This window comes from Electrophorus electricus, chromosome 4, assembly GCF_041902795.1.
Source record: "Electrophorus electricus isolate QZ-2024a chromosome 4, ASM4190279v1, whole genome shotgun sequence".
In the NCBI taxonomy this organism is placed as follows: domain Eukaryota; kingdom Metazoa; phylum Chordata; class Actinopteri; order Gymnotiformes; family Gymnotidae; genus Electrophorus; species Electrophorus electricus.
This window is the reverse complement of record NC_137500.1, coordinates 2125001-2137500: the sequence shown is the minus strand read 5'-3', so window position 1 is coordinate 2137500 and position 12500 is coordinate 2125001. Positions and strand designations below refer to the sequence as shown.

At 45.2% G+C, this 12500-nt stretch overlaps 1 protein-coding gene across 1 annotated transcript in view; it reads left to right on the top strand.

Annotated features, from left to right (window-relative positions):
* Nucleotides 1-12500, top strand: part of LOC113591282 (RNA-binding motif, single-stranded-interacting protein 3-like) — a 147519-nt gene that overhangs the window by 87527 nt on the left and 47492 nt on the right. The window contains exon 5 of the mRNA XM_081713830.1: nucleotides 11394-11551. Within this exon, the coding sequence (XP_081569956.1) occupies nucleotides 11394-11551 (158 nt within the window). The remainder of the gene's footprint in view (nucleotides 1-11393; nucleotides 11552-12500) is intronic.

Genomic DNA, 12500 nt, shown 5'->3' with positions numbered 1-12500 from the left:
TCTTGTATTGTTGTGTAATTGATTGATAGAGTGATTTAAAATGTGTTATCCATGTGTCACTGTTTTGAATGGCAAATTCTTCTGATTTAGATTTATTAAGAGTGTTCCAGTGTTTCCAAAAACTATTTGTGTTTATGGACTCCTTCATTAGTGCCAGTTGTGCTTGTGTGTATTGTGCTTTCTTGATTCTGAGTGTATGTTTGTAGAGTTTCAGTGTTTCACAATACTGAAGGCGTAAATCTGCATTATTTGGGTTTTTGGGTTTTTGAATTGATAACTTTCTCAATTCTTTCCTAATTTTCTGACATTCTGTGTCAAACTACATATCATCTTTTGTTTGTTTGGTTTGTTCCTTACTTGTCTTAAGTTACATTTTTTGGCAGTTGTACTAAAATATGATTCATATTTTTAACTGCAAGATTGATGCCTTCATTATTGTAAGTGTATGTGGTGTCCAGAAAAGTGTCTAAAAGTGTTGGAATTTTTTGAGAGCTGGTTGCTTTCTGGAACTCTTGTGTGCTGTTTTGGGCCCATCTGTATGTTCTCCTGATATTAAACAGCTTACTGAGCTGAGTGGGTGCAGTACTCTCAGTCTGTTCTTTTAATGAACACAGCGATTTGGCTGTGATCAGACAGAGGGGTTAGTGGCTTTACAGTGGATACACTGAGAGAGAAAGCATCCAAATCTGTTATCATATAATCCACTGTGCTATTGCCAAAGGGTGAGCAAAAGGTGTATCTCCCCAAAGAGTCCCCCCGCAACCTACTGTTGTGAATGTACTGACCCAAACTGACAGATCTGCAGGAGGTCTTTTCCATTCCTGTTCACCTGTGTGTCAGAATTATATCAGGGGAGATTAGTTATATTTCTTGGGTAATGGTGTCCAAATATGTGAGTGTTACCTTGTTGTGTGTTGGAGTCAGGCAGAGATCCAGTACGTGTGTTCAGATCTCCACAGATCAGCACACTTCCCTGGGCCTGGAAGCCACTGCTCTGACCACGGAGACTGGGACAGATGTCTTCATTATAATAAGGGCATCACTGGGAGGACTGGAGATTGTACAAAGGAATATTTCTTACGGAGTGTTTAGAATCTCTTTGTTGATTTTAAGACAAATATGTGATTTTTCTAATTTCAGAGGAATTATGAATTTAGACACTTCTGATTTCTGCCAGATAATGATTCCACCTGAATCTCTCCCTCTTTTAATGTCAGGGGGCTTAACAGCGGGGAAGATGATTTCATTGGAGTTTACAGGACAGTGAGTCAGTAAATCAGATTTACACCAGGATTCCTGGAGAATTATATATCTCCTGTGTTACTTGTGAATTCAGTGTTTATACTTTTGTACCCAAACAGGAATGATTTTATGCCGAGAATGTTCCATAGAGAGACAGATATGGGTTTCTTTATTTAAATGAAGTGTGAAAGGAGAAATACAAATACAAATATATTTAAAGTGAAGGATTATGTTATTATATGTACAAACATGTACGATTCATGTATATAAACATACATATTAAAATGGCTATGCACCCTTATCACAGCTTTACACACCCTTATCACACCCTTATATACCCTTATACACCCTTATCACACCCTTATACACCCTTATACACCCTTGTCACACGCTTACATACCCTTGTTACACCCTTATGCACCCTTACGCACCTTTATCACACCCTTATCACACCCTTTTACACCCTTACACACCCTTATGACACCCTTACACAACCTGATCATACCATTATCACACCCTTATCACACCCTTATATTTGAAGCTCATATGTACTAGACGTGAAGTCTACTGGATGTGAAGTGTACTAGATGTAAAGTGTGTTTTGTAGGGTTACTCACAGTGAGGGTGTACGCTACCCCAGGGCTTATTGTATATTATCATCTCAGAGATATTAAAGAGAATGGCTGATTGTGTTTTTATGTGTCTTTAAGTGTTTGTATTTGTCTTTGTGTCTTTGTGTTTTAAGTGTTTTTATGTGTCTTTATGTGTCCTTGTGTTTTAAGTGTTTTTATATGTTTTTAAGTATTTTTATGAGTATTTTTATGCTGTGTTGCGCTTTGTGCTAAGAGCAGGCTCTAGGGGTCAGTAGCACAGGTATTGGTTTAACACCACTGCTTCACCCGCTGAGTTTAAAACTCACGCTCCAATTCTATGCACCACCTTGCATTTAATAGGATGAATATGCCTGCGTCCTACAATATTAGCTGTAATACGCAGCTTTGGCGCCCCAGCACAGCTGTGGCATTAGAGTGCATAAATATGAGATGACTATGCCACAAACATGGTCAGTCACGACTGCTGAGCCAGTATTCAGAAGCCCAAGCTTGGGCCTCTGAGTTTACTCACTGAACACTTACTCAACACTTACTGAACACCAGCGCTAACATACATACACCAATCGCTGGTGTATTTCGAGTATTTGGAATTTGGAGGGAATTTTCACTGTGTAGCATTTGAACACACACACACAAGGAAGGGGATCCAACTGCAAGAGGTGAAATGAAACAGATCCGTGGAGTCAGGCAGGTCGGTAACACGGGGCAGAGTCCAGGGGTGTCCAGGGTTCAGTCGGGAGACGAGGTCTAAAAAACAGGCAGAAGTCGGAAACCAGGAAGACAAACAAGATAGGAGAACGCTCGGTACGCTCCATGGAGTAACAATACTTCACGATGTGAACGCAGGGGAGGGAAGCTGATAAAGGCGTAGTAATGAGGAGGAAGTCCAGGAGGGGGAATTTTGGTCCGCAGTCCTGCAACAGGGAACCGATTGCCTTGGCAAACTTGCTGAGTGACTTATGCAAATCTGTTGCCATGGTAACATGGTTTGCTGTTGTTCTGATGTTCACGTGATGCAGATGAAGAAACTAGACTACTTAAACAGCCGATTGCTGTGTGTTATTGATCACACCCTCTGGTCTGCTTCAGTGGAAGCTTGCTTTAGGCATTTCTGATGGTGTTGCCACCTGCTGGTACACTAGCAAAATCCTCCAAAGTTTGATGTTTTATCTTGAGCACCTAGTGCAGGTGGATCAGCAGAGCCCAGTGGTCTGCCTGTACTTCCTCTCTGATCCAGGCTCATAACTTTAGCCTTTACGCTGCAGGCATATCATATTTACCTTACCTAAAAAATGAAGCATTAGTTCTCGAGGGTCAGCCTCCGGGCCTGGAGGCTGCGCTACTGCTCGCCTGGTTTCGCTCAGCAGGATCTGGCCAAGGCTGTGGTGGGCTGTGGTGGAACAGGACTGGGTCTGTAGCCCCAGTAGGACCCGTCTGCTACTCCAGCTCTGAAGTCAACTAGCTTACGCCATTTTTGCAGTGGATATATAGCTCAGATTCCTCTGGGCCTGTTTGTAAGTGAATGGCTATATTGGAGAGTGCGTGTGTGTGTGTGTGGGTGTGTGTGCGTGCGTGTGTGTGAGCACTTATAAACGTGGTTTGAAATTATTTCCAGAGCAAACTAATCCATACTACAAGAAATCACCTTTAGAAAATTTATAGGACAAAGATGCAATTTTGAAAAGTGTGTGAAAGTTGTGCCTCCGCACACGTACATGTACACCCCCACTCTTACACACACACACACACACACACACACACACACACACACACAGCCTTCAATTACTGTATGATTTACACAGTAGCTGCAGAGCGTGAATGAGGGCTGGTATTAGAGGACATTAAACTGTCAGGAGAGGCCATATCCCCTGTCAAAGCACACCCCACCCCAATCATTAGTCCTGCTCCCTCTCTCTCTCTCCTCCTTTCTTTCTCCTCCTCCTGCTTCTTTTCTCCCTCCTCTCACTTGCTCTCTCTCTCTCTCTCTCTCTCTCTCTCTCTCTCTCTCTCTCTCTAACCTTTCCTTCCTCAGTAGTTGGATATTTATGATTGCATGTGTCATAGAGTTTTCAAAGCAGATACTTTGCAAAGCACTGGTGTGCAAATAAGCATCCAACCTCAATCCTTAAAAACACACACACACACACACAAGCACACACACGCACACACGCGCACACACACACGCACACACACTCACACACACACACACGCAAGCACACACACACACACGCACACACACACACACACGCACGCACGCACGCACACACACACACGCACACACACACACGCACACACGCACACACACACGCACACGCACGCACACACACACACACACACACACACAAGCACGCACACACGCACGCACGCACGCACACACACACACACACACACACACTCACACACACACACGCACGCACACACAAGCACACACACGCACGCACGCACACACAAGCACACACACACACACACACGCATACACACTCACACACACACACACACACACACGCACACACACGCACACACATGCACGCACACACAAGCACACACACGCACACACACTCACACACACACACTCACACACACACACGCACGCACACACAAGCACACACACACACACACACACACGCACGCACACACAAGCACACACACACACACACGCATACACACTCACACACACACACACGCACACACACGCACACACATGCACGCACACACAAGCACACACACGCACACACACTCACACACACTCACACACACACACACGCACACACACACACGCACACACACATGCACACACACTCACACACGCACACACAGGCACACACACTCACACACGCACACACACTCACACACGCACACACACTCACACACACACACAAGCACACACAAGCACACACACACACACGGTTATGCACCGTAACCCCTCAGATCACGTAGCAGGACTGTGTGCTGTCTACATATGTCTTTCTGCAGCCATATCACAATCTGACTTAATCCGTGATTGAATACGGTACTATAACACAGACGGATTCAACTCCAGATCTGGTGCTGGGTTTTGGTGAACGCTGGTACTCCCTGGATCCGGACGGTAGTGAGCTGCATATGTGCTCAGCAACATTCATTAACCACTGTTGATGTTTCTATGGCACCAGGGCCATACAAGATGCTGCTATTTAAACAAGGAACTGAATGTACAAACCCACATTCACCATCACGTTTTCCATACGTGCACAAATGTCCAAAATGGAAACTGATATGAAACAGCTACATTTGCAGTTTAGTTTTAACTAGAAAAACTATTTTTTACAAGCATAAACAGAAAACAGCATTTTGTTTTTACATTTTTATCACCATGGTGGTATTTTTAGACCATGATTAAAATGAAATGGCTAATAAGAAAAAGAAATTCAAATCTTCAGTTTGGCGTTCGAACTGCAGAATAAAAATCAATATCTAAATGTTTACTTTCATTTGCTCTTCACCTACGTAGCAGCACACAACCCTCAGACGACCCTCACATGGCCCTATCAACACCACATAGCACATGACCCTATAAAACCACATAACACACAACCCTACAAAACCACATAACACACGACCCTCACACGACCCTACCAACACCACATAACACACAACCCTACCAACACCACATAACACACGACCCTCACACGACCCTACCAACACCACATAACACACGACCCTACCAACACCGCATAGCACATGACCCTACCAACACCACATAGCACATGACCCTACCAACTCCACATAGCACACGACCCTACCAACACCACATAGCACATGACCCTACCAACACCACATAGCACATGACCCTACCAACACCACATAGCACATGACCCTACCAACTCCACATAGCACACGGCCCTACCAAAACCACATAACACATGACCCTACCAAAACCACATAGCACATGACCCTCACACAACCCTACCAACACCACATAGCACACGACCCTACCAACTCCACATAACACACGACCCTCACACGATCCTACCAAAACCACATAACGCACAACCCTACCAAAACCACGTAACACACGACCCTACCAAAACCATATAACACACAACCCTACCAAAACCATATAACGTACGACCCTACCAAAACCACCTAACGCACGACCCTACCAAAACCATATAACACATGACCCTACCAAAACCATATAACACATGACCCTACCAAAACCATATAACGCATGACCCTACCAAAATCACGTAACGCACGACCCTACCAAAACCATGTAACATATGACCCTACCAAAACCACATAACACACGACCCTACCAAAACCACATAACACACGACCCTCACATGACCCTACCAACACCACATAGCACGCGACCCTCACATGACCCTACCAAAACCATATAACAGACGACCCTACCAAAACACATATTAGACCACTAAATCAAAGGCATTAGCTTCTTAAGTTAGCAAAGACTTTGGTTATGTTAACCATTCCTAAGAAGAATAACATGAGATTGTAACATGAGAAGTTGAATCAGTAAACTGCTCATTTTGCAAGCATGTGTTATTTAGTGAGCATGAACTGACCATGCGGGAAAAAAAGCACAAGTCACATCAGGTTTTATGCCTCGATGTAATTATCTCACGCACACATGTGTGGCAATGTATAATAAAATCAAATGCAAAAATTATTGCACCAAAAATAAATTTTCCTCATGACAGAAGTGCAAGAGCAGAGAACAGGTGTGAGAAGAGAAGAAGAAGGGATGAAAAGAGTGAAAACAGACAGAGAGAGAGAGAGAGAAGTAGAAAAGGGAAACGAACATGACGTGACAGAACAAGCAGTGAGATTTGACCTTTTTGGACAGACGTGCAAACACAGAGGATGTTCTGTGCCCTTAATTCTGTGTGTCCCAGTTCGACAGGTAGACTGGACATGGGCTCGGCTACTCCACACTGTGTTGTGCTCCACGGTCCATGAGCGAGGAGGAAGCACAGCACTGGTGCTGATAATGTTTGATAAAAAAATAAAACCCATCCATGGACAATGTGCACAATGGACCTTTTCATATAAACATTCCTGTCTGCAGACACACTAGGAATAGAGCCCATGGCACACATAAAGCAGTGAGTGCTACTTCTGCACAGACTTAAGAGCAAATAAGAACATATGAGTAGAGCATTGTGTTTTCTCTATTTTCCACACTTTTAATCATTTTTATGATGGGGTCTTATGATGCCCACTTCCTCTCCGATAGCAAATTGTGAGCTGAGACGTTCACAGCCACGGCGCCCGTATTCTGAAACCTCTTAAAGTGACGGTATGGGTATTAACAAGATGTGGTGGTTTTGTTGCTATCTGGACTGGAGCTCTAGCACTGAACAGACAGGTGAAGTGTTCTGACCACTAACCAGCTGCTGGGCAGATCATACTAAAGAAGATACTCCACACTCTGCAGCAGAAACTCAATCTGAATCTCGCACAAGTCACCAAAGTCTGTGTGAGAGAGAGATGGTTTAAGTGGTGGACTGAGCAGTGGACCTGAGACTGGCGAATGACTTATGGTCAGTCCAGACTGTAAAGGCACAGTGCATCTGTCCAGAACTAAACATTGCACACATGGGTGTTACTGGTGAAATCAGCTCTGGGTTTGGACAAAACAGCTCCCAGCCTACTCTTAGTCCATCAACTGAGGGGCTCAAGAAATCAGAGCGGCCGAACACAACACACTCTACCAGCACCATCCTCAGATCCTGGAAAGCCAAGGTACAGTTGTCGGACTAGTGAGCAGAGGTGCGCTTGCAGAACGTACCTTGGTTCTTCCGTTTTCTTTCCTCTTCTGACCCACAGACAAAGCAAGCAAGGTCTTGGCAATAGTAGAATACTATGCCCAGAAAGGACTCGATTCTATGAGCAGATGGTGTGGACCCTTCAATCTCTCCATGAGGTCACCATGAGGTCATTTCTGTGGAACACCCTCACCATAAACAATGTGGCCAACACATCATCCAAATAACAGAGAATATTGGTGAAGTTCAGGGCAGCAAACACACCAAGCGTCATCTACATGAAGGAGATTGGAGTGTTGTGTGTGCCCCGTGACATGTTGTATTCACATAAGCCCAAGGTCATTGTAATTTCTGGGGTTTTTATTGTCTTCTGCATTGGTACATTGCTGAATCCTGAAGTGAGATCCATAGTACTGAACACACAGTTGTCTGTAAGAGGAGGCACGCAGTCAGCTTGGTGGGGCAAAAATCCTTCAGATACCTGCCCCAGGTTGTGTAAATCAGTGCACATTCACAATCCACCATCAGCCCCTCTCTCAACTCTGCCTTCACCTCCACCCTCAACTCCACCCTCAGCTCCACTCCATCTCTCCTTCAAAACACTCCACCCCCCCCAGACACAGACTTCCTACAGTTCCTTCAGCTCAGTACAGCATGCCCTTACAACAGCCATCGGTTAAAACAACTCCCTGAACCTGTGGGCTTTCTGACTGGCTTGAAAACATAGCTTGCGTTCATGAGGCATTGCTACAGGATGCCTCTTATTCAAGGCTTCGTATCATCTGCTCTGAGGGCGTATGCGCCTAGTCCAGGGAGCTGAGCACCAGCTCTGCCTCAACTCCACTCTCACCTCCACCCTTACCTCCATCCTCACCTCCACTCTTAGCTCCACTCTCAACTCCACTCTCACCTCCATCCTCACCTCCACTCTAAGCTCTACTCTCAGCTCCACCCTCAACTCCACCCTCAACTCCACTCTCATCTCCACTCTCACCTCCATCCTCACCTCCACTCTCAGCTCCACCCTCAACTCCACCCTCAACTCCACTCTCACCTCCACCCTCAACTCCACTCTCATCTCCACTCTCACGTCCATCCTCACCTCCACTCTTAGCTCCACTCTCAACTCCACCCTCAGCTCCACTCTCATCTTCACTCTCACCTCCACCCACACATCCACTCTCAGCCCCTCTCTCAACTCCACTTTCACCTCCACCCTCAGCTCCAATCTCAACTCCACCCTCAACTCCACCCTCAGCCCCTCTCTTAACTCCACCTTCACCTTCACCCTCAACGCTACTCTCAGGCCCACTCCCAACTCCACCCTCACCTCCACCCTCAGCTTCACTCCATCTCTCCTCCAAAACACTCCACCCCCCCAGACACAGACTTCCTACAATTTTATCTTGACTAAAATTAGATTTTGCCACCTCTGACCAATCAAAAGTAGACATATACTGGTAGATCCCTGCAACAGCCACACAAACACACACCTGGTATAACAATGATTTACGGACGATTGACCATTTGAGCTGGGGTATTGCTATGGTAACCATTGTGACATGGCCATTCTTATCTCTGAGGGACCACAGACCACAGCAGTGGGGTAGATGAAACAAGATATCTTTTCGCAGTTGCTGCAAATTAGATGGCAGCACAGATACTCTGAACAGCCCGTTCTGCCTTGTCTCCGGGGTGCTCTATGGGATGAAGTGCAGATGTACACACAATGTGCACACAGCTAATGCTGCACCTTGGTTTAAGGAGCGGTCATGTCTGTGTCTGGTGCTGCAAACTGACCTTTTAACCTGTGGTACAGAAGTAATACATAGTCTACTGCGTTCATTTAGATCAGAAGTACCTAAAGAGTAAGATGACTCATGTGTTGTAGTCCTGTTTAATGCTACAGGACTATCTTTCCTGACCAACAGATCTCACAGTCTCGGGACTCGATTGAGAAGGTCTGATTGAGCTCAGAGATTCATGCACAGATGTATTAGAGACGCAGGTTTGGTTTTTTCAGTGCTCACTGTCCTCTTTCATGGCAGGAAGTTCAGAATTCTCAAGGTTAGGAATCTGTGGTTTTCTTTGTGCATTCCGAGCTGAGGTAATATCAGACTGCTGTCCGCTTTCCTGCTGTAGCGGTTGTGTGCTTTCACACGATGTTCCACATCACGCACCTCGGTTTACAGTCCTCTACCTGTTTACAGCCACAGATGGGAGCACAATATGAGTGTGCACTGGGAACACTGCGTTATAGCATCAGGCTCGTCAATACCAAATTAGCTAAACAGGTTTCAGAAACATATTGGTTCAAAAACACACACATCCTAAAGAGGACGATGGTTGAAACGGTCCTCTCATGTCCTAAGTCTGTCTGATGAGCACTAAATTCACTGATAATGGCTGATGTTGGCTGACTCCGCGTTACGTGGGTGTCTAACGACTCTGATACTTGAGAGAGACACACTTTGTGTTTGTGGAGTGCAGATTGTGAAAACGCTCTCGTACTGTCTTATCTGTCAGCACTGTTAGAGCGTTTTGCACAGAAGTGACCACGGTGATATGATCACCCTCATCTCTATGAGAGACCACAGACGTGCACAGCAATGCGACTTCATAGTTCCGAGTTTATAGTCTTTCTATAAGTCAGTTTATAAGCCTTCTATAGGTCAGAGTTTATAGACCTTCTATAGTTCAGAGTTTATACACCTTCTATAGTTCAAAGTTTATAGACCTTCTATAGGCCAGAGTGTATCGACCTTCTATAGTTCAGAGTTTATAGTCCTTCTGTAAGTCAGTTAATAGGCCTTCTATAGGTCAGAGTTTATAGACCTTCTATAGGTCAGAGTTGATAGACCTTCTATAGTTCCGAGTTTATAGTCCTTCTGTAAGTCAGTTAATAGGCCTTCTATAGGTCAGAGTTTATAGACCTTCTATAGTTCAGAGTTTATAGTCCTTCTATAAGTCAGTTAATAGGCCTTCTATAAGTAAGAGTTTATAGACCTTCTGTAGTTCAGAATTTATAGACCTTCTATAAGTCAGTTTATAAGCCTTCTGTAGGTTAGAGTTTATAGTCCTTCTATAAGTCAGTTTATAGACCTTCTATAGTTCCGAGTTTATAGACCTTCTATAGGCCAGAGTGTATAGACCTTCTATAGACCTCTCCTCTGCTGTTCTCTCCTCCCCTCTCACCTCTCCACTAGCCCTCTGTCCACTCTAGTCGTGCCGGTGCTTTGATGCTAATGTCTGGAGCTGTGTGGAATGGGAATGCCTGTCAACATTCTCTAATCCTCTGGTCTGAACCCACACACAGCATGAGCTCTGATGGGATTCACTGAGATAACTACTTCAGATGCAATATTTCCAAAGCAATTACAAGTTGTAATCCATACACAGTTCTCTGTATATAGTGTAATATATTCCATTATATGTACTGTGGTATTACAGCATGTTTTATTCACCTCTTCAGAGACGTGGTCAACAACTCTCGTCCCACACTGGCCAAAGAATAATGTTCTCTGTCTCTCTTTCCATCATTCTCTCTCTCTCTCCCCCTCTCCCTCTCTCTCTCCCCCTCTCTCTCCCTCCTCTCTCTCCCCATATCTCTCCCCCTCTCTTTCCCTCTCTCTCTCTCTTCCTCCTCTCTCTCTCTCTCTCTCCCTCCTCTCTCTCTCTCTCTCTCTCTCTCTCTCTCTCTCTCTCTCTCTCTCTCTCTCTCTCTCTCTCTCTCTCTCTCTCTCTCTCTCTCCACCACCCTCCATAGCAGCAGGAACAAGACCCCACCAACCTCTACATCTCCAACCTCCCTGTGTCCATGGATGAGCAGGAACTGGAGAACATGCTCAAGCCCTTTGGTCATGTGATCTCCACGCGGATACTACGGGACGCCAGTGGGGCCAGTCGAGGGGTGGGCTTTGCCAGGTAAAGCTCCTACTTCTGTTTGGGGTTATTTAGGGTTATCTGTGTTTATTTGAGGTTATTTGGGGTTATTTGAGGCTACACATTTAAACAAAAATGAAAGTGACTGGTTTAAAAAATATAAAAAGGCAGCAGATTTCCATCTTGTGTTTTTATGATGAACAATAGAGTGATATTTATGTGTGGACTAGCAGCAGTTAAATATATTACCATGCATAATTCTAACAGAGTGTGCAGCACTTTATAAAAAGTGCTGATAGTAAGACGCACACACACGTGCACACGCGCACACGCACATGCACACACACGCACGCACTCACACACACACACACACACATACACATGCACACACACACTCACACACATGCACACGCACGCACGCACACACTCACACACACACACACACACACACCGCACGCACGTACACACACACTCACACACACACGCATGCACACACACACACACGCACACACACACACAGACAAACACACACACACACACAGACGCACGCACACACATGCACACACACATGCACACACACACACGCTCAAACGCATGCACACACGCACACACACATACGCACACACACACACACACACACACACACACATACACACACCTGCAGAAATGCACAATAAGGGTTACTTTCTAAAAGCTGTAATGGAGAGAACAATGTGTGTGTGTGTGAGTGTGTGTGTGTGTGTGTGTGTATGTGTGTGTGTGTGTGAGTGTGTGTATGTGTGTGTGTGTATGAGTGTGTTTGTGTGTGTATGTGTGTGTGTGTGTGTGTGTGAGTGTGTGTGTGTGTGTATGTGTGTGTGTGTGTGATTGTGTGTATGTGTGTGTGTGTGTGTATGAGTGTGTTTGTGCATGTATGTGTGTGTGTGTGTGTGTGAGTGTGTTTGGGTGTGTGTGAGTGTGTGTGTGTGTGTGTGTGTGTGTGTGTGTGTGT